This window comes from Hemibagrus wyckioides, linkage group LG13 (genome assembly GCF_019097595.1).
Source record: "Hemibagrus wyckioides isolate EC202008001 linkage group LG13, SWU_Hwy_1.0, whole genome shotgun sequence".
In the NCBI taxonomy this organism is placed as follows: Eukaryota; Metazoa; Chordata; class Actinopteri; order Siluriformes; family Bagridae; genus Hemibagrus; species Hemibagrus wyckioides.
Window position 1 is genome coordinate 13,055,009 of NC_080722.1, and position 23,938 is coordinate 13,078,946.

Here is a 23,938-nt window from a genome sequence, read left to right on the forward strand (position 1 = left end):
TCCCACCAAAACTCAGAGACTTCCCTCCATCCCCCAAAAGAGCAATAATAACGGTCCCTCCAGAAATTGCCATACAGTATATGCTTCTTATTTTATACTCTGTGTGAGTGTGTGTGAGTGCATGTGTGTGTCTGTGGGTCTGTGTGCTGGTTTGTGTGTGTGTGTGTTTGTGTGTGTGTGTGTGTTTGTGTGTGAGAGAGAGGGAGACAGAGATAGACAGATAGAGTCCAGCAGATGTGGGTTTGGATCACACATCTGCTCCATACCCCTTACAAGTCTCCCGTTCTGTCTCTTCTCTCGGTCTACTCTATGAATTTGAGAAGTCTTTTCTTCGCTTCTATTTTGTCCGACACTGGTTTGGGGTTTTCTTCAGGCTTTACGCTCTCTTACACAGGCCAAATTTAGAGGCTTGGGCAAGACATTAAGTCAATCCAGACCCCTCTGCATCTGCACCATGGTTATTTTCCCTCCACAGGAAACCGGCTGTGTGGCTATAGCTAGGAGTGTGTGTGTGTGTGTGTGTGACTGAGTGCGTTCTCAAGCCCTCAGCACGCTCCGTGTCCCACCCATGTCTGGTAGAGTGCGGGCTGGTAGCTAAGTGAGGGCAATCAGAGGACAGGAAGCTACTTTAAGCTCTCGGCTACTCCTCCACTCCACTATTTCTAGAAATTTCTATTTCTCACTCTTTCCCTTATCCCCCTCTCCACTTCCCACTCTTTTCCTTACACTTCCATCTCTCATGCATTGTACTATCACTGTATCCAGATCAATAGGGTGTAGTGAAATGATCTTTCGTAGACAGGTTTGATTTGATAGAGATAGGGCAAAAGACATAAGTTTGAATACTGTGTAAAGTATAAGAATGATCTAATAATAAGAAGAAGAATTTGCAGGTCTTTACATGCTCTCTCTCTCTCTCTCTCTCTCTCTCTCTCTCTGATTCCATTGGGGAAGGTTTCCTTTTGGTCACTGAAGTTAAGGTTTGTATTGAGTTTTGGTGTAGGTATAGTATTAATTATCTGCATGAATTATTATGTAAATGGAAGGTCCTATCCAGGATAGTATGACAAACATCCATGTTTGTGTGTCCGTGTTTGTGTGTATTTGGGGGAATGAAATTTGGGCAGCGACAAAGTCATTTGTCTCTGTGATTACTCATTAATGATTAGGTCCCATCCCTTCTCTCCTTGTTTTGTTTAGTTTGTGTGTGTGTGTGTGTGAGAAGGAGTGTATTTACTTCCCCCTTGTTCATTGTGGTTAATTGCCCTCTCCTCCTCCCCCTTCTCTTGGCTTAATGAGGTGCCTGACCCCTGCACCCTCCTCCCCCATCTTAGTTGCTGCTTAATCACATGCACGCACACACACACATACACACACACACACACAACCCACACTGAACACGGCTCTTTCAGACAGTAGGGCTACCTGGCTTTCCCATGCCCTCAGGGATAGCTCGCTATCTTCCAACCTTCCATGCACTGCCCCTCTTACAGCAATCTGTTCTGAGTTTTGTGGTAAAGCAACACACTGCAATGTGACCTGCTGATCATTACTGCTCTGCTACAGCCTTATTAAAACTGTTTAAAGCTGACTCACACTCTACATGCTCAGACTGGCTGCTGTGAACCAGCAGCAGGAATGTGCCAGGCTGGCTGTGTGTGTGTGTGTGTGTGTGTACAGTAAGACTTACCTGTACACACTCCATGATTTGTTAACTAATTAAAAAGATAATAAGAGGAACATATGAGACATATATGACTGCCAGTAACAGAGAAGCACACGGCTGCAGTGCTGTTTAAAGCATAAACAAAAGTTTAATTACACTGAGCTTTAATGGGTTGGTTGTCTTGCAATACCTTTCCCATGACAGTTATTGTACATATGTATCAAATGATGATTTATCAGACCGCAGTGGGTCTTTTTTCACTGCACAAAGTATCCGAAAGCTTATCACCAGGAAATCCAGTACGAAGGTTTCAACTGTTTGGTTTTTGGTACATGTAGCAAAGAACCAGTAGCAGTGGTATAGCAGCACTATGTGTTGCTTAATGTGTGACCCCATATACACTGATATTAAACGCCTAATTCAAGTAGTTTATTTTTCAACCATTACAGACCTGATTTCTCATACTGGGTCCAAATTCACAGAGCATTTTAGTGCACTGTCACTATTACAATGATATTATGCAATGCATTTTTAGTAGTCATCGATACTGGTTGTGTTGCTTTTGTGTATAAATGTTGAAAACATTTCATCCACTTCAGGCAGTCGCTTTTACTGTCGTCATTGTGACTGTTATAGTCATCTCGCAGGTTAGTAGGGTAATTACTAGTACCCCAAGTGCTGTATGTTCCCGCCTTGGCCAGTTCTAGTCCAAAAAACGTGTTGTTTAAAATCTGTGCTCTGAGATTTAAAAAAATTTATTCCCCAAATGTGAGCACCACTATGAGAAAATTGACCTAAAAGTCATTTTAAAAATTATTTAATACAAAAACACTGTGACTTCTGATGACAAATGATTGACATGTTGTTTGTGTGTGTGTGTGTGTGTGTCTGTTGTGCTGATGGTAGATGTGGTGTTTGTGATTACCTTGGTGCGTTAACATCCATTTTACTGAATCTAATCAAACCTGCGCATGGCCCCCTGCAGCTGCCTCTGATTGGCTCCTCTCTGTTGCTTTGCCATCACAGGAAGTACAAAAAACTTTGACTTATCAGCCAGGGAACAGTGTCCTGTCTATGGATACTAGAAAAAAACTTGTGTGTCAGTGGCATTTGTTTTTTTCATTACTAAGTGACCCGTACTGTAACTATGTACCAGTGCTGTATTTGGTGACCAAGAGCACTGTTGGCTGTGTTTATAGTTTAAACAAGTGTTGTGTGAAAAATTACAATACTGTCAATGTACCTATTTTAATAAAAAGCATTAGGGTCTGTGATGTGAAATGGTCATAGGTACAGTTCAGAGAAAGAGTGTTATTAATTATTATAAAAATCAGTCAAATTAGACCTGTATAAGATCTCTGTACATTTTTGAAGACTTTAGATACACATTGCCACTTACATCCTGCACACAACTGTGTGTCTCAGCCTCTCTCTCTCTCTCTCTCTCTCTCTCTCCCTCTCTCTGTCTCTCTCTCTCTGTCTGCTCCCCTGGGGGTGGTGAGCTCCAGAGGCTGTCTTGGCTCAGCTGTCTCTCTAACCTGTCTCTGACAGACAGGAAGATTAATGAATGAAGAACTGCATGAGTTCTGTTTGACTAAGAGAGAAGGGGTGTGCACTTAGTGCAAAGTCTATTTGAACCTCCAATCTGGTGCAAGAGCCCCCTGATTGATGGCCCACACACCCCTCCTTCTTGCCCGTGATGGAATCAGACTAGTTGTGGATGCACCAGCCTCTCACTTATTGCTCAATAAATATTTTATTTATTATATTTTCTTTTTTGTGTGCGTGTGTCTGCAGAATGAGGTTATCCAATTGAAGAGCTGTAAACCAGATTTAGACTGTATATTGTCTCCTCTGTGAAGGTTCAGCAGTCATGGCTAGGTAGAGCTGTCTGCATGAGCTAAGACCATGAAGAGAGATGAATTGATTGTTAGTGAATGAGTCTCTGTGGAGAATCAGATCTCTGAATCATGAATCTCCTGAGGAGTCGGTGATGTCGTTGCTCTTTCTGCAATGACTATGGCATTTTTCTCTTTCAGGCCAGCTGTGCTGTGTGACTATGACATGTTTGTCTTTGCATGAGCGTGTGTGTGTGTGCGTGTGTTTTATTTGAGCACAGGAGCATGAGACTTGTTTATGGAGGCCCCCAGTATGACAGCTGTCTGCTTTGAAGCTCCACACGGCTCACAGGAGTGATTGATTTTATGAGCCTCCATCCCTGTGCCCGGCTAGCAGTGGCCCACCGGGATGTCCCACCTGATGTGTGTGTGTGTGTGTGTGTATGTGCGCACGCATGTATGTGTGTTCCTAAACCTAAAATAATGTCTAGCTTTTAAAGAACCTCCATATTTCATAGTAAATTGCCCATGTCTGCTGATTTATGCTACCGAGGAGAAAATTTCTAATTTGCGACTTTTTATCTGTCTCTTTCCTTTTAGATTCAGTCTATTTTTTACATCCAACTATTCTTTCTGTTCTCCCTCGCTGCTGTTTTTCTTTAATGTAATTCAGTGTGCGCGACTCTCCTGGGGAATGTACTCCCTCCTGCCTGTTCTCTGGCTCTTGCTCTCTCTTTCTTTCTCTCTTTTTCATTCACTCTGTTTTTCATCTGTTTCTCTCCTGCTCATTCTTACACTCTTCCATCTGTCTTTCTTCCATGCTTGCTTTTTTCCCTATGCTCATTCTCTTTAGCACACAGTCTGTGAGTGAAAGATAAAAAAAACGGGATTGGGAAAAGGCAATGAAAAAACTATAAGAAACCATATAAATGTTGCTGGACCAAAAAACTCTCTTTAGAGGCTTGTGTTTCTCTAAATACTCTCATGTCCACATCAGCTACTGCAATTCTTAAGAAATTGGAGCTTTTCCTCATATTTCTTTTCCATTTTTTTCTTGCTGTATTGCGTAGTCAGTTTTAATTTAGCTTAAAGGCTGTGCCAGAGAGTTAAGAGTGAAGACTTTAACCTACTGATGCGAGTGGAGACAAAGGTTTGGTGTGAGTGAGTGTGTGTGTGTTTAATAAAACATTTATTAAATGTTTTATTAGTAAGCCCTAAAATTAGTTTCTTTAAAAGACAAACTTTAAACATGTGTTCAGTCACCCCTTCCATTTTCATACCTTAACATAACACTGCTTTAAGATTGACCAATCTAATGACATTTTTACATGACTCAAGACAAAATCAACTATACAGGATTATATTACCAACTAAACTAACATAATGTAAATACTGAAGTCATTTGTTTGTCTGCTGGTCACTGCTCTGTGTTATGTCGAGTTGCTCTTCCTGATTACACTCAACTTACATCCACTCGGTCTGATGCACTGCATAATCACTTTCTTATAAGTCTTCGAAAAGCTCTCAACAAATTCGCCGGAACAATGTTTTCCTGTAATTTTCTTGCAATACATGTCAAAACCCATAGATATCAGTAGGGGGCGACACGTTGTGTGTCCCTTCAGTAGGTGGTCGGATGGCAGGAGTATGTGAAAGGGTTCAGACATGTGGTCAAAGTGTTTATTGTAAACAGATTGTAGAGCAAATACTGGCAAACATACTCACTGGCAGCCACACAGTGTCCACTGTTGACATAACTGCACTCTTATCAGAGAAAACTAATGGAGTGCAGCTCACGGTCAGCACTGAGTAAACACTGAACACACAGGAAGCCTCTGTCTGTGTGTGTATGTGAGCAAGCATGTGTGTATATATGTGTGTGAGAGAGGGAGACAGAGACAGTTACTGTGACGCACACTAATGAGGAAAATCAGACCTTTTTCTCAAATAGTGAGGCTGCCTTTATAGCTTGTTCCATCATTAACTATGTTGTGTAAGTGTAAGTGTATGTATGCATGTGTGTGTGTGTGTGTGTGTGTGTGTGTGTGCATGCATGTGTGTGTTTGGCATCAAGGGTGGCCGTGCTTAGTCAACCGCAGAGCTCAAACAGGCAGATGTACTATCAGAGATCACACACGAGCACCAGTGTGCAGGGCCTGGGTCCATAATCAGCTCAGTGCAAAACACACAGGATCTGTGCCGGTATGATAGTCTTCCTCCTCATCAGCACCACAGTCTTCCAACACTTTTTCACACACACACACACACCACACACACATGCATACTTTACTCTTGACTACTAAGCCAACACTCACCATGATTATGGTTTTGCATGTATGAATATTCTTTTAATCCACAAACCCAATCAAGTGGCCAAAAAAAATATTCCAAATGATCTCCCTGTGCTATAGTTCTTTAAATTTCACTTCCCATATTGTCAAAACAAACTAAACAACAATGTATGTTTAGTCATCAAGGTAGAAAAAATATAAATGTATCACATACTGTTCATTTTTGTTGTTTTTCCTCTGATCTTTCATCAAAATGCCCGGACATTCGGTTGTATTTTTGCGCTTAAAAAGATGCTAACCAATAATAAGTCATGTCTGTATGCAAACAAAGGTGCCAATGCTTAATCTTACTGAAAACAGAGACCTGTTTCAGCACAAACTTTGTCAAATGATGAATGAGTCTCAAATTGCGTTCTGCTGAGTGTGTAGTGCACTATGTATGCCCCACAAAGCCATTGTTATAGTGATCCCCTATATAGTGAGCATGTGTAGTGAAGAAGTAGCTAGCAATGGGATGTGGTAGCCTAGTGGTTAAGCTGTTGGACTACTGATTGGAAGGTTGTGAGTGCAAATCCCAGGTCCACCAAGCTGCCACTGCTGGGTGCCTGAGTAAGGCCCTTTACTCTCAATTACTTAGTTGTATAAAAAATGAGATAAATTGTAAGTCGCTCTGGATAAAGGTATCTGCTAAATGCCAGAAATGTAAATGTAGCAAGAAGTTAGATGGCATTTAACCCAATCTGAAGAAGGTTCTGATATTAATTTAATGGATCAGTGTAAATTGAGTAATCTAATATGGAATAATAAAAACAAATCTGAACAATTGAACTGAACATTGTAAAATTGTAATAAGCTGTAATAGGCAGAGTAATAGAGATGAAGCTGTTTTAACTTGCTGTGATGATTGTGTTTGACTAATCAAAGTTCTGTACCATTTCTCACTCCACCCATATGTGCCTGTTCGGTATTCTTGGTAACTTGGCAAGAATAGTAAAAAGAAAAGTGTAAGATTCAGCACAGGGACTTGTACAGGTTTCGTGGACAGTCGTAGTGTCTGGTAGAATAGCTTATACTATAATATTTCTCTAAATGAAGCTACAAAAATAGTCCACTTTGGTGATTTCAAACCTTTAATACCTTTTATTCTTGGCACGGTCTATTCAAATGTTAATACTGCATATTATTAATGGATTTGGTCAGCCAAAAAAAAAAAAAAAACTTATACAGATGGTGAATGAAAACTGAGAGAAATCAGAACAAAGTAAGCAAGATTCACACCTTGTTTAAGTACCCCTGTCACTTGTGTTGTTGCTTAATGTCAAAACATCTCAAAGAGCGACTGCTCTCTGACTCTTACACACACACACACACACACACACACTTCCCTTATGCTCCGTGGTCTGTGGTGCAGCATGATGCCAGGTCTCTGGGTGTTTGCAGCTTGTGTATTTGGAGGCTGGTGAAAGGTAGAACTAGAGAAAGGTGATGATCTGAACACAGAGGCCTTCAGCTCTCCTGTCAACCTCACATCCTCACACAAAGATGCACACATATGGCTCAGGGACATAAGGAAAACCTGCAAAAGACACAACAGACCAATTTTTATTGTGGTCTTCAAAGGCATTTCATATGTTGTAAAAGAGATTTTCTTACTTTTGTATTTGCTGAAATTCAACAGCAGTTCCTCTCTATTCCTGTTAGCTTGTTTTATTACAGCGGATTTATTTTTTCTTGCAAAAATGATTGTCTGTGTGTGTGTGAATGAGTGAGAGAGAGAGTAGTGGTGTAGGAAAAGAAAAGCATTTGTAGTGTCACTATAAATTGGTGTATGTGACGATAGAACACAGAAAGATATTGATTCCAGATCAGCTCAGGATTGAGAGTGCACAGTACCACTCCCCTTCATAACTAAACACTTACGGGTTGCCTTGGAGGGGTGTGTGCGTGTGTGTGTGTGTGTGTGTACCAAATCCATTGCAATCTACTCAAAATCAAATGCAATCTATTCAAGCAGCTCCAGAGCGACTCGAGACAACCTGTACAGTGTTGTGATTTTTACACCCCTTGCTTTATATAGATCGTCTTCCCCATTTTTTCTCAATAATGATTCTCTCCCATCTCTAGACTACTCTCCTGCATGAACTCTGACCTCATCAAGCACTAACTTTAGAGCCAGGCAGTTGAGTGCAGCTTGGTTTACATCCCACAGCCGCTGACGTCATGAGATCAGGTGACGTGTGTGTCTGTGTGCGCTCCCCTGTGAAGATGACCTTTGCTTGGCCAGTACAGATTGCAGGAAGTGCACCTTAATTTTCCTTCCCCTCCCTGTCGCAGCTGTGAAGGCTAGTCGGTACTATTTCACCAGATGTGCAGCAGATATCGGAACTGCATGCCATGGATGAGTGCAGTTGTGAGATAGGAGACATAACTCAAGGTTAGAGCAGACTTTGTCAGATATGCTTCAGTTAATGCTTTACCAGCAGTCACCCCCTTCCCATGTCTAGTAGTCTAGTAAGTCACATTGAAAAAGGACCACTTTGAGGTTGAAGGGGGAGTAAAAAAAAAAAAAAGATGACGAGAAGAAGATTGGGTTACAGACTGATTTCAAATCAAGGATTAACCTTTTAGACTGCATGATTATAATTGCTCCACATAAACATTTATACATACCAATCATCCCTTCTGAACCCTGTCATCTTTGTTTCATCATCCTGCCTCTAGGTTAACTTTATTACCCTTCCTTCACCTCTTTTCATACCCCTAACCAAGGCCTTTTTCCTTTCCTCCCTCTTAGTAAATTCCAGAAGTAGTGCAGGGCAGAGAGACCTGGCTAGGCCACTTCTCGGTCTTATCTCCAGAGCTCTGCATTCAATCTGGGTGTTTTCTCTCTCTGGGAGATTCCACCCAAGGTTTAAGCGCTGAGCTGAAACAGGCCTGAGCTGGACCGCGGCTGGCTCTGAGCTCTGATCTGTTTTGCATCTCTTTACACAGAGACAGCAGAATGATTGTCTACATGCTTGGGAGCGTTGTGTTGCCTTGATAAACCACAAAACAGATGTAGTTTTGTTTGATTGAAGTTGTTTTAAATGTGCTTTGAAGATGGAGGTTTGGTGTTACTACTAGACTTATCTGCCACTGCTATAACCAAAACTTGTCACACACACAAATTTAAAGTGACATTTGATGATTTTTGGACATAGACTTTGGAGCTGTTTAGCATTAAAATGAGACAGCAAAAAGGACTGGTGTTGTTTCATCCCACCATGTCACCTAAAGAAGGCCAACATATTATTCTGCACATCTGAGCCTGAGCTTTTAATTACGTAGGAGTGTAGGTAAGTTTACGCTTCTGGACTTTTTTCACCTTATGCTGACCTTGCTATGGACCAAGCCACGTCTACTCTGAGCACATCTGAGTCAGGGGTAGGAGGACATTCTGAGTAAGCTAACATTGCTGTGTGGGTTCTTTGGTACCTTTGGGGCTGCAGACTGGCCACTGGGGTGATGACATGGCTCAGGGTCAAGCTGAGGAGGCCTGGGAAACACATCTGCTTAAAGGCCTTATGGGATATGGCTCATGGATCACAGCTTTGAAATGTTGTGTATCCATTCTACAAATCACTCTGTAAATTGTCATATTTTTGTATTGGTTTCTTGTGATTTTGTTTTTTTATTTTAAGCAAACAAGCCCACAGTTGGTGACTCATTTCCAGATGATTATTGAAGGTTTTGAACAAATGTAACAGATTTCATTGAAACATTGTGTGGCATTGCTTTTGTTAGAACCTGGCAGTTGGCTTTCCAGTGGCTAGAGTGACATTATTGCTGAGCAAAAGGAACTGGTAGCAGTATAACTGGAAAGGAAGAACAGAAAGAGCAATCAGCAAAGCCAAGGATGAACATATTTCTTAAGCTGTAGTTTGCCAACATGCTGTTATGTCCAAGACGGTTATCTCTGTGCCCTTTACCACTTGACTCATCTTTTTTTCTCTCTCTTAGCCTATCTTTCCCAGTCTTCCTCAGTGCCCAGACAGTCCATGTCCTTGGTCTTGAAACATGGCGTTCTTTCAGGAGAATTTTGTCTTGTGTGCCAGATGTGTTTGTGAGACAGGGAGAGGGAGTGTGAAAGACAGCAAGACCAGGCTGACCTCTTTCTGTGTGAATCTGTGCAGCTGCTGCCTCTATGTGTGTCTGTGTGTTTATAACTGTCTGTAGGGCTCCAGGGATGCACACAGCTATATGTTAACTCTCTCTCACACACACACATGCTTTTCTGAGAAAATATTGTAGCAACAGTCGTAATCCAAAACTGACTTTCCGTTAGCAACATGAACTGTTAACTTTTAATATGGGAGGAAGCCTACAGCTACAATATGCACATGTCTGTTTTTTGTAAGGCACACATTTTGTGTTTGTATGGGAAGACAAGCTGGAAGAACAAACCACACGTAGCCAACACCCACATACAAACTCATATTAGTAAGACCAGTGGTCGACTCATCTATAACAGGAATGGGTCTCTCACTGCTTGTGTTTTCCACTCACACTGGACACTCTGTGAATTTCCGTCCATGAAATAGTGCTGTTTTCTTTACCAGGGCCTGGCCTTTCTCAGTGGGGCGGCTCTAAACCACGGTATGTGCTCCCCTTTACAATGGGTAAAATTCTCCAGCACTGCTTATTCACTCAGGATGATATAAAACATAATCTGTCAAAGAGAAGCAATGTGAGTCTAACGGTGCATTATGAGCACAGTGAATGGGGAACGGTGGTAGACTGAGCCATACTGAAAGCATACAGCATGTGTCATTCAGGTGTGTGTTAGAGCTATTGTACATGCTAAATGGGTTTCTCACCGTTTGCTACGCGTGGAACGGACAGACGGGCCAAATCTCCCACGCGGAGCGCTCTCTCAAGGCCTCGGGTAAATCCTCCCCACTGAGAGTGAAAGAGTTGGAGAGAGGGACTGTAAAAAAGGAGTGGCAGAGGGGAAGGGAGAGAGAGGAAAAAAATGAAAACAAAAATAACGTTTATGGTTCAGTCTGCCTCTGAAATAATTTTCCATATCAGTGCAACTGCATGAGCCCAGTGGGAGCAGGAATATGATTTTCTCTGTCCAGTGCCAACGGAAAATGGAATGGGAATCAAAACAAGAAGCTTGGAGCGGAGTTGCAGGATGTTGGAGCAAGAGACAGAGAGAGAGACAGCAAGATGCTTGTTTGGGGTTTTCCATCAGCATTCCTGCATTGGGACGATCTTAACAGTGTTTGCTGATCTTTTCTGGTCAAGTCACACAAACCCCATTCGGTCACACTGTTCGATGTATATTTGGTGCAAACAGGGTCCATTGAGACTTGTTATGCCTTGGCCTTTTTTCTCTGGCTTCAGCCCTAAGGGAAGAGAGACCGCAAGAGTGAGGAAACAGACAGAAAGATATGACTCCATGTTCCTTCCTGATGCCTGGTTTTGGATGGGGTCCCAATTAAGGTTATTACTATGAGCACAGCAGAATCTCATCATTCAGCTACTCATCACCAATAAAGGTGTCTCCACTCTTTACATTGCTGACATGCAGTAAAGTACAGCAGAGCAGAAAAACAGGTGCGAAAGCATGTAAAGATTTGGAATCTCATGACAATGAGCCAATTAACATGAAAACAAATGCTTGTGGCAGACAATTGAATCATTCCCTGTTTGGAACAAATGACAGCTTTGCTTGTTGCATGTAATTAGCCTAGCTGCACTGGGCTGACAGCATCCATATGTCTGCGAGTATGTGCGAGAGTGGTTGTGAGTTTAGCAAGAGCACTGGAGTGTACTAGCCACAACTGCAGCATTTTTAACAGGAGAGGAGGTGTAGCAGGTGAAAGGGAGGATGGGTGATTTAATAAGGTGGAGAGTCAAAAAGAAAGAGACAACATTTTGGCTGTTAGGTGAACATGCAGAGCTGCACTGAAAAGATGCTGAAAAGGCTGGGTTTGATGGCAATTGTCACCAGTTTGGTTTTCCACGATGTCTTTTGAAGGGTGCTAAATGCAAAACCGTGCGAAGCTGCCAACCACAAAGCTGACTCATGAACTGTGATGAAATGTGAGTAAATGGCGATACTAATGCACACGTGTGTTAAGGGGGTTAAGATTAGTTAAGGCACTTTTTAGTGCTAGGTCATGGATTGATCATTTCCTTGCTTGTGCATTGTTACAAGACAAACTTGCTTCCTGAGTATGGAGGTAGTTAGTGTGTATGAGATCACTGTCCTGTCCATGACCCCAGTCAGTAATGGCCCAGACAACAGGTTTTGTGATCCCGTAAAAGTGTGTATTGTGTCAGTGGTCAGTCTGGCTTGGTCTTTTCTCCCCCACTTGAACCGACTATGTTTGCACTCAGGATGACATGATTTGAAACTGAATAGACTTTTTCACTCAGGTGGGGGGTTGATTCACACATTTAAGAAAGGAAACTTAAAGTAGGCAATGTCAGTGGGGGAGCTGTGTGTGTGTGTGTGTGTGGTTCGTAGCTTTCTCTAAATGTTGTCTAAATGTGGAAAAACATCTTATCAATGATGGAAAATCTTCTAAAATGTTGCTGCTATGAATTATGACTTGGTCTCTTGGGAGCTTTCTCTCACATTCTGTTTCAAGTCCAGATTTGTTCGGGAAATATTTACCGAATGAAGCCCCCACCCCCTTCAATGAAAAGTGTTACATACAATAAATAAACATAAACACATCATATGTTTATCTAATGTTAATTCTTGACCTTCTACCACAGCCTGTAGTTTTCTATTTGCTTGGTAATGTCAAATTTTCTGGAAAATCGCTAATACGTTCTGGAAGCTATTGAAAATTAAATACAATATGTTTTCTAATTTGGTTATTTCTAAAGTGTGCAAAGCTACAAGTTGCTATTTCAAAGTGAATTTCTTCTGCCTGCAATTTTATGTGTTGACAGAGTAAAATGATTAATGAGTATTGCCACTTTTGCTTTGGATTACCCTAAATAGCCTTCCATGTTGGTTTAGTGTCATATGCGAATATAAACTAGTGAGGAAAAAAACAAGAAGGAAAAAAGTGCAGCTGCAAAAATATCATTTATGCTGTCTTTTTCACCAGGACATGGAGTAGAGACGCTAAACAAACAGCAAATGAGAGAAGTCAATGTTGTGTTTCCTTAAACCAATCTCCTTTTCCCCAGAAATGCTATTTATTACGGCTGTGGTGAAGAAAAAAAAATTAACCTTTTCTGTTTCTGCTTTTGGATTTGTACATGCTTTCCCTATGTAATCTGTACAACTCACATGCAGCCAAGAGTATCCCTTGAGTTATGAATATTGTGCCCTTCTTCTGCTTCGGCTTTATTGCATGATGAACCCCAGCAGTCGGATTCCTGCGTGTATACATGTTTAAGACTAGCCTGACATACTCAAGGAAACTTCCATCTTTCTTTTAAACTGCTTATGCACCCTTAGTCTTACACATTGTCCTTTCCCTAAGCAGTGGCTTAGTCTAGTAGCAATTGCATTGTCTCTTAGTGCTCAGTCTAGCAGAAATAAACATCCTCTCAGAGCGAACGGGAGAAAGATCGAGAGCAAGAGCTGTTTTAATGTACACACACGGAGTCATTTCAGCCCAAAGCTGCTCCACATGCTGATGGATGGCACTTAATTTCAGCCTCGGTTAGGCTGGCCTTAAACTCGTTGCAGTGGACACAAAACAGAGCACACTGCAAAGCCAACACTCTCTCTCTCTCTCTCCTCTCCTAACTATACGCAGGTCTCCTTCCACAGGAACATGGGATTGTCCTTTGATAGCACTGGACTTACAGCAAGCCACTGTAATTGTGTAGTGTGTGTGTGTGTGTGTGTGTGTGCGTGCGTGCATGTGTGTGTGGCATAAGCGCTTGGGGGTTCCCCACTCTGAGAATCCTCCTTTTAATTCCTTAATTGGATTAATGTCGATTTGAGAGAGGGGACGGCAACGATTAGTATGCACATGACCCGATTTCCTGAAGCAGTGGACATGTGAGATTGTCTCCTCTCTGTTGCACTTGGTGCATAAATAAACACTCTTCTGACATACAGCACAGCCTCGGCCTTCCCCGGTGCGCCCAAGCTGTGGCACGCGCTAAACTCCACACGCTAAACCTGTGGCATGATAGCTCCTCTCCTGTTCTGCTGTGAGGCTGAAGGAGCTCTTCGCCACGTCCAGATCTATCTACTCCATCTCTACTATATCGTTTGGCCTTGCCGCTTGCTTGTGTTGGCAGCTTCTACTCCATTTCTGGAGAGAGCCTCTAGACCTCCTGCTATCTCTATGTCCCACCCTCCTTTTTCCAGCTCTATCCTGCTGTTCCAGTATCAACAGTGTTTAATTTCTGCAGGTTGGTTTATTAGAGGTGGAGGAGGAGGGTGTGGGAGAGACACGGGGGGAAGGGCCTAGGTAATAATTTCAAGGAACTGCAGATGACGCTCACCGCCGGCACACCGGAGACAGGAAAATAAGAGAGAAAAAGTCAATAAAGCAAAGCAAACAAGAGGAAACGTTTCATTAAAAGGGACTTGGCGGAAGGCATAGAGAGAGGGGGGTATGTGCTACTGGAGAGCTGTGCTGGGGAGTTTGGCAGTTATGGAGGTGTTCACTGGCTGCCAGATGACAGAAAAAGACAGACAGAGGCTGAAAGCAAACCTAGGACTCGGACTTCTGTCTTGCTCTCTTTGGGTTTTCAGTATTGTAACTAGATATTGAGGTATTTACAGTGCTTCTTTCATATCTCAATCTCCCCATGTAGAGCCTGTGATACAGGTTTCTTTAAAGTTTCTGAAAGTACTGGCTATTTGTGACTCTTCTCATGCCAGGCTCAACAGTTTTAAGCTCAAATTGGTAACAGACACCTCTCATCTTTCATGACAGCGATGCCGTCTGGTCTGCTCTGAAGGGAGGACTTGTTCTGACAGCAACACTCCACCCATGTTGTAGTGTTGAGACAGTTGTATTGCTAAGGCATGCAGTAGTCTTAAAGGATGCAGGCCTCTCATTTTGGCCAGTTGTGGGCTGTAGTGGAGCCTGTGGTGGAGCTGCTGGGCTTCTGAGGCGTGGAGTTAAGAGTAGTGGCCCCTTTAGGGACATGGTTCCACTTTTTTTTTCATGATGCCCACTTGTGTGGTTTTTCTTGTATTCCCTTCAGTTTGGTTTAAATCACAGGCTGATCCCAGATCAGTGCTATGAGCCATCTTCTGGCCACACTGTAGTGGCTTGCCACTGGCATGGTGAGGAGGGAGTGGGTGTAAGGAGACGAGAGAGTCTGCTTTAGCCCTGGCTCGAACAGCCAGCCTCTCCTCAAGCCTACAATTATGCTGTTTTTCTTTTCTCTTCCTCTGTTTTTTTCTCTCCTCCAGCTGCCATGTTTCCAGCTGGAGGCTTTGGCGGTGGCCTTGCACACTGTTTATTTTGTGAGAGCACTCATTTGGTAATTTCACACCTCTAAACATCTCCTTTAACCTCCTCCTTCTCACCCTGCTTTAATGAACTTTTATCAGTTTAGGAAATGAAAACTCCCTTAGTCTCACTTCAGCACAATAACAAAGTCATTTTTCGATGGCAGAAGGAGCACAACACTTCAGACAGAGTGCTAAAACTTCCAGCCTTGAATTTATTTCCCTGACGAATACGCAAAATACTCCAAATCCTGTAAATTTAATTTATACAATCAAAGGCTGATTAAATTATTGTACACTACACCAAGTGTAAATAATTTATAACACCTTATTGCTAAATTAGATTAGATTTGGAGCTTAATAAAGCACAAATATTGGCACAGCATCTGGAGCATTTGCATAAATGTTAATTTGACTTATTTAAACATTAACAATTGTGTTCTATTTCCATGTTACTTAGAAAGGGGGAAAAAAACCATTATAAATTTAAAGTCATTTTTGTATGTTTGTTCACACCCCATTTCTCTTCCAGCTTATTATGCTTGTCTTTCATTCTTCCCCCATTCTTCCATTTCCCCTAGAGAGTATCCATTTGATCAGCCTGTCTTTTTTTGTTTGCGCAGCATATGAATGTGTTCGGAATATGAATTTGTGTGTGTGTGTGTGTGTGGAATATAAATGTACATGTGAGTATGCATGTGTGTATATGCAGTGTACAGTATATGAACTTTGTGTGAACCGTATAAATGTGTCTGATCCTGATTGTAGGCTGTTTCACTGGTGATAAATGACTATAATTGTATGTGTATATTCATGTGCTTTGCCCCAGCATCTGACTCTTTATATGCTAAATGCAGTCTGATGGGATGAGTGTATTATGTGCTGCACTCAGGATGTGAGTGTAGTTTACTTGAGTGTACAGTACGTTATTTTGAAGTGTGTGTGTGTTCAAGCAGTTTGTACCATACATATGGGGGAGTAAGCACTAAGCAGTGTTAATAATTGATGTGAATTGGACTGGGTGATAACACCACCGCATTTGGCCATTGGACTGCTAATCTGCCCCTCTCTACGGGGCTGCCACCCCCTGGGACCCTAATGCTTAAAGGAGGAGAGCACTCCAGGCCTTCGTTTTCATTCCTTCATTATCATTCTCTTTCTGCCTTCTTCTTCCTGAATTTCTTCTGTTCTTACAGTTTATTCTTCTTTCTTCCTTTGTTTTTTGGTCTTTTCTCCCCTTCCTTCCTCTTTTTCTTTGCTTGTAGAACTCATCTGCTTTTTATGTTTGGTCTTTTCCTGCTTATCAGTATCCTGTACCTCATAGTTGATGCAATCTATCTGAACTCCATGCTCTGTATATGATGATTTTATTTGTTTTTCTTGAAAAATTATTTTATTATTCGTGCTGGTAGCATGAAGGTGTGTGTATGTGAGAGAAGGGGGATGTCCTCACTCACCGCTGAGCTGTTACAGCAGAATGATCACAGCAGCTTAATCATGGGGACCACGACTTAGAGCAGACTGTGAATTGAGACTCTTGTATACTAGTGCTCTAATTCTCTATTCCATTCACTCTCCCTGCTTCTGTCTTTCTTCTCTTTCTCGTCGCCTCACCCACTCTCTTCCCTGCTTCGGTTTCTCACTTCCTTTTGCTTGTTTCTTGCTCTCTCTCTCTTTTTTTTTCTCCCTGGCATGTGCTCTTCTCCTTTACTCCTTGATCTCTCATCTCCCACTTCCTCTTTCTCACTCTGTTTCTATGGCTTTTTTCCTTTTACATTGAGAGACTGATAATCAGGTACATGGGAATGAAAATTTATCTTTAGTTAACTCAAATTCAAGATTCTAATTTGAAAGAAATGGTTTATTTTGCAATTTGAAAAAATTGTTATTTTTTATTTATAAAGCTAAGCACAAATAAACCATATTGAGTTTATATACTTATAGACTGTATTATTTTAGTATTTTATTTTAGTTTTATTTTATGATGCTTTAAATGCACCTTCATTTTTCTCAGTGCAAAAGTTAGCACTCCGATATATACTTCTGATAATTGTTGTACAAATTTGACAGCTTTACCTCTTGTAATGAGTCACTGAGAAATAAACAATTACATATAGAGTAAGTACTGTGTGATAAGTGCTACTGTGCTGACAACTAACTATTTGAAAAAGGGAGGAAGGTGTAGAGAGATGTTGGCCAGTTGTTTCCTAGGAATTAAAAACATAGTAAACAATTTATAATTCTATAAAGATTATTATCAAAGACTCTTGGTATTCTGCCTTAAGTGTTTTTCCATTCTGGTTACTGAAAGTTTACATCTGACACACCCATGAATTGCAATGAATTCTGGTAAGTTGCATGAATCAGGTGATATAAAATCTGTCCTGGCCAGTTTCAGCATCCTGTGTCATAGCACAACAGTCTCATCCTGCTTGTTTCGGCTTGTCTCTGTCCTGCAGGCACTGGGCTGATGGCGAACTCCTCTGCTTCATTCATGGGCACTTTCCTGGCCAGCAGTCTGGGCTCACCCCCATCTCACCATTCCGGACCCCCTTCCTCTCCCTCTTCTCCTCCTTATCGCAGTGGACCTCACTCCAGTGGCCACTCCCAGATCTGGTTCCCACACCCACATGAAGGTAAGTTTCCTCTGTCTCTTTCTTTCTGACTCATCTTTCCTTGTGCAGATGTAGCCAGAGGCTTCTTTTGTTGTTAGGTTTGTTTGCTATGGTGTAGTAGTGTGACAGCTGTGAGAATGCAATGTTTACACGCTCATCACACATGCACTTCCTTGTACTCTTATCAGAGTCTTGTGTAAACTGTGTATCTCAAACCTGAAACCAGTCTCACAGCATTTGACATGATCGCTGGTTAAGTCAGGATCAGAAACCGAAATACATATAACAGAAATCCTTACTGCTCCTCTGTGGTCTTTTACCCTGTGAACATGAGGAATGAGTTAACAGTGTTTTCTGTATTATGAGGGCTGCAATAGAACACGATGCTATTTGTCTTGCTTTATTTTTGTTCATGCTGTTCTCTAAGTCCATGTCCATTTTATTTCTGATGCAGGGTTTCTGAAGTCTGTTAATACATTAAAGATATCTGCAGACACTTCATAATAGCGGCACCTATTTATTTTAGGAGTATAAAGACAATTTTGTGGCAAATAGGCAATTATTTACAAATTGTTGCCAAAAGCTTTTTATTCCTAAACTTTTCAGCCACAGAACCAAGCTACTCACATTGTCTTAAACTGTAGATTATTATATTAACAGCACTTGCTAAGAAAGGAAACCAGTTTGCAAACCAGATCAATGATGCTTATAGTTTTTATTAAGATATTTTGCTTATATCAGCAATAAAACTTAAGGCTCTCCATCACTCTTATGTAAAACATGAATCACTAAATAAAATTACTGACCCCCAGGCTACATAACATGGACCCTGCTTTGCTGTTTGGTTTGCGTACGCTTTGAGAAGAGCAGTTCTGAATTTATGAGTCTGGCTTAATATGAAGAGTCTTTATGTGCTTATTGCATGCTAATGCTGTGTAATGTCATATCTTTGTGTGAGTATTTACAGCAGATGTTTGAGTGTAGTAGTAGTAGTAGTAGTGTGTGTGTGCGCGTGTGTGTGTGCTTACACTGTTTTTTGCTGTCTGATCACAATCTAGCACCCATGAACTGTTTCTATACATAGAATACGGCAACAAGGATGTGCACACGTGTGTGTGTGTGTGTGTGTGTGTGTGTCTGTGTGTGTGGTATGGTGCAGGTTAAGTGTTCTGTATCTCTGGAGCTCTTGGCAGCTGGCAGGGTGGAACAGTAATTGTTGTTGGCAGGCTGCACAGTGGGGCTTTTCTGCTGGCACCCAGAGCTACAGAGCTACTGTAACTCATTGACTGAACAAATCTTTGTGTGTGTGTATGTGTATGTGTGTGAGTGTGTGTGTGTGTGAGAGAGAGAGAGAGAGAGAGAGAGAGTGTGAATGTGAAGCAGGATAAAGTTTTAAACAGGTAAAGGTGTGCAATGTTATAGTTGGATGTAAGCAAGAGAAAAGAAATGATGGAGTGAGATGGTAAGAGATAATGCAGCCTCTTTGTGCGCTGGTTCAGTACAGTGCTCTCCTGGAGCTACAAACTAATCAATAATAACTCCACAATAACAATAATAACAACAATAATGATAATTGTAATAATAACGATAATAGAATGTGTCTGTAATGATGTAGATGCCCCTATTATGTTGATAGAGGTCATTACTGGAATCAGGCTTTAATTGCATTTAGACCCTTGGAGCAGTTGATTGGATGGCTCCATTTCCCCCGGTAACACTCCATGTCTGGTCTCTCCTGGTCTGCTGCATATTTACTCCCCCCACCCCACCCCACCCCAACCAGCAATTTGCATAAAGAGCATGTCATCAAAATGAGCCACACAATTACCCAGCTCTGCTCCCCCTCAGAGACAACTGCATTTTTACTGACAATGCAAAGACCTACCTGACCTGCAAGGACATGCTGTGTATGTGTGTGTGTGGAGGTAGGGGGGAAACAGGAGAAAGACAGGTTAAGAGCAGGAAGGCAAATAGAGAGAGACTGATTTTAATTCTGATTTGAATTTTATTTGATGCACAGGAACCCCTGTGGAGACCAGGACAGATGGAGCTGCTTTAGAGTGTTATTGTTTAAATATGTGTCTGTCTGTGTGAGTGTGTCTGGGTAGTGTACATGGATCTGATGGTTTTATGTTGTTCGGGGCTTCTGTATGGTCGTGCACATTCTGTATGGCATTAGTCGTATGTGATTATGATACTATAATATTGATACGGAGATAAATGGCTTCACAACACGGCTTTGTGTGATATCTCCAGCTTCGGTGGTATACCATTGACACTAATAAGATAATTGAAACCACGCATTGCTGGCTCTCAAGCCTAAATATTGTAATTCGTGTTAAATACTGATATGCTTTTGTCATTTGATTGTTTGTTTGTCTGCATGTATCGACTTGTATATGTCCTCAGCATTACCTTACAACTTCAGCATAATCTGAATGCTAACAGGTCTTGGTGGGTTTTAAGGGATTTCCCCAGTCTAGGCCCAGGGTGTCATGACCCTTACGGTTAAACCCACCTCCAACGGCCTACTTCCTACCTAGACAACCAGCAGTGACACACTTGGTTATGTGTGTGTATTTGTTTCAGGGCGTCTGTGTGTGCTTGCGGTTTTAGATGAATAACGTTGGGTGAGCAGCTGGCTTCCGGCGGTGTGTGTGTGTGTGTGTGTTTGTGTGCATGTGCACATATGTGCGTGTGTGTGTATGTATGTTTGTGGGTACATATGTGCGTCTGCATGCTCATGGACAGTTTCCTTTCTCTTCTGGCCCCTAAGCTCTGCTTTTGGCTGGGAACCGTTTGCGGTGGGGCAGGTGGTCTCGCCAAACGCTTTATCTCTCCTGGTCAGGTGTATGTGAGCATCATCTCATAAAAACAGACAAACTGTGAGTGTCTGAATATTAGCGTCACCAAACTGATATCGCTGATTCCAGTAACCATCAGACTGTTATACCACTGTGAAGGTGAGGAGCAACTAGTACATAGCTGCTTTTACTGTGAGTTATAATGGAGTCAGTTAGTGTTATAAAAGTACAGATGATTCTCGGGTAATATAGCTTATTTTAATGTATTGGCTTTCAATTTTGATATAATATCTTCATATTGCATAGCCCTGTATATGAATTTATACTAGTTTTGTTATAGTGTAAATGATGCATCAGAGAGGAAAAGCATGTTCATACAATTCCTCTTTACCTCATTTTCTTGTTTATGTTGCTCCTTTTTCAGTCATTTTTTTAAAAATATATTTTTTTGACATTGTTTGTTGTGGGAGCTAGAATGTGTGTGTCTGAGTTAATAGTGAACAGGACACCTGTTTTCCCATCTGGGTAAAATCTCTGACAAGAGGGCATTCTCTTTTTTGCACAAACACACACACAGACACACACACACACACACACAGAGAGAGAGAGAGAGAGAGAATACAGTATAAAGACTACTTTTTCTTTATGAGGATTAACCATGTCATAACTGTATTATTATTGTTGTGAGCACATTTGTGCTTATTGTGGTTTCATACAGCAAAATATGTCGGTCCATTATTAATTTTGCATGATTAATGTTGCATTTGAGTAAAATTAAATTAATGGTAGCTGTGTGCATCTGAATTACAGACTTACATGATGTGTGTGAGATGCTAAGAGTGAGTGTAAGAGAGCTGAGAAAGAATGTGGAAAGTCAGAGAGAGAGAGAGAGAGTGAGAGTGAGTGAGAGAGCGCTGGCTCAGAGCTGCAGAGGGGGATCAACTTTGATGTCCCAGCTGGTGGAGGAAGCAACACTTGGCACAGAGCACAGTGTGTGTGTGTGTGTGTTTGGAGAGAGCGTGAGTGAGAGAAGGAGAGTTTGTGTATTCCATAATAGATGTGAATATAATAGTGAGCTAATCGCTCACCCTAGCACATGCAGGCTCACTCAAACGCATGTTCACCTATTTGTACAAACACACACGCACTGTCCAAATGATTGTTTTTAGGGATTGAAGCCTGGAAGCCCCAATTGGCATGATGCCAGCTGGCCTAAATCCAGCATCTGGCCCACAGCCAACAACGGTCTGCTACCCTGTTCTCTCTCTCTCTCTCTCTCTCTCTCTCTCTCTCTCTCTTTTCCTCTCTCTCAAACCATTTCTCATTCTCTCGCTGTCTTTTATCTCTACTTCTCTCACTAAGGGACATTTCTCACCTTTGCTTACTCTCTCTCTCTCTCTCTCTCTCTCTCTCTCTCTCTGTCTCTCTCTCTCCCTCTCTCTGTCTCTCTGTTTTCATATTTGCCCTTTACCCCTGCTTAATCTTCTTTTCATTATTTTTCTTCGTTTCCGTGTTTCCACTACATAATTCCCTTATTATACCACTGTACATTTCTGCATTGCTGTGTTTCTTTCCTCCATTTCTTGATTAGCCTCTGCTTCCCAGCTGTAGTCATCTCCTACCCTGTTAGCCAACCTGCCTCTTCATCCTCATTATATCTTCTTTCTGCTATACTCTTATGGCTGCCTGCCTCAGTCTTTTACTTCTCCTCAGTAAGAAGGTGAGATGGGCAGGTTGTGGTGTGTCTGCCACTCCCCCTCCCATCCAGCCTCACTCTTATCTTTTCTCTACGAGTGTGTTACATCCTACTGCGTAACTTGTCCTTGTTTTATATTGGTGTAGTATACAGTATATTGCAGCATATTGTGCTCAGTGTGTAAAGTTATATTATGCTGAAATAATGATATGGTGTAATACAGGCATGTAACTCATGTGTTTGCAGTTATGTGTTATAGTGTGGCTATTTTTTTGAAGATGAAGGCTAACACATGACTCCTTAAAGACACATAAAACCAGACAGTTAAATTGTATTAAACTGCAGTTATGTGGAAAGGGCTAACTGCCCTCTTTCACATCCATGAGCTCAGAGACAGCCACAGTTGATTTGTATTGCTTTGATTGACCGGTGAGTGTAATGTCATCCCTTATCCCTAGAGAGTACGACTAGTTTTGCTTTCTTGGGCTCCTGGCCATGAAAAGACATCTGTTAATTACCTCTTACACAGTGTAAAAGTATTGTGAGCAAAATACCAAGAAATCTATGTCACTACATAACCAGTGTGCTGTGGTATATGGCACTTGGCCATCCAAATGAGTAAAAGAAATCATGGTTCATTAGACCAGGTCACCTTTTACCATTGCCCATTGGAGTGATTTTGGACACTGGACAGGGGTCAGCAAGGGCACTCTGTCCAGTCTGTGGTTACACCGCCCCATATGCAGCAAGCTGTGATGCACTGTGTTTTCTGACACCTTTCTATCATAGCCAGAGATTTATGCTACAAGAGCACTATGTTATATGCTATATAAGTTGGTGTATTTTTCTGTTAACAATATAACCATAGCTGATGAAACAATACCATGGAATTAAAAAACTCTGATTGGGCTTAAAGTTTATTCTCATATATATGTTTTGTGTACAGAACCAGGTTTAGTAGGTATCTCTAGTTTGGGAAGTATACACAAACATGGAGGCACCAGCCATTCAGGACTATACATGTTTAAGGCACCTCAGGTTAAGAAGCTCTGTATTAGATAATGATATTAAATTAAACTGCAAACACAACCTGAAATTGATAAAAATAGATTTTGTTCTAGCTTTAACTTATTATCCATGTATACAATCTGATACCTTCTCTTCCTTGAACTATACACTAATGTTCAATGCATAAATGATGTGCGAATGTGTATGTGAGTCCGTATGTGTGTAGTATGACCAGTAGAGCAGTATGTAATACTGAAGCACTCAGCACTCCCATGAGAGCACCATCAGAACGAGTAGGAGACAGTTAAACAGTGGATGGAGAGAGGAAAAGAGCAGTTATTTGTTCATTTCTTTCATAGTAAAGATGAAATGTCCACTATAAAACAAGTAGATGGGTTTATATGTCTCTTGGTGGTGATGTGGATAGTTCTGTCTCTTTTGTCCATGTCGTTCCTCTTGCTCATCACACCAAGCAGTCAGTCCTTTTGAAACCTATGCTTCAGTTGGCACTTAAGTCAGTAAGATGATGTAAGGTCAGCTTATTGTAGATATTTCACTCCTATTCAAATAACTGAACAGATAACTGC

The 23,938-nt window shown here is 41.5% G+C and overlaps 1 protein-coding gene across 7 annotated transcripts in view; it reads left to right on the plus strand.

The window, feature by feature from the left end:
* Window positions 1-23,938, plus strand: part of bahcc1b (BAH domain and coiled-coil containing 1b) — an 82,240-nt gene that overhangs the window by 22,439 nt on the left and 35,863 nt on the right. For 6 of the 7 annotated variants that reach the window (XM_058406006.1, XM_058406007.1, XM_058406005.1 and 3 more), the window contains exon 3: window positions 17,688-17,864. In XM_058406006.1, coding sequence (XP_058261989.1) covers window positions 17,688-17,864 — 177 coding nt within the window. Of the gene's footprint in view, window positions 1-17,552; window positions 17,578-17,687; window positions 17,865-23,938 lie in introns of those variants that run through there. The other variant, XM_058406012.1, reaches the window with a different exon arrangement.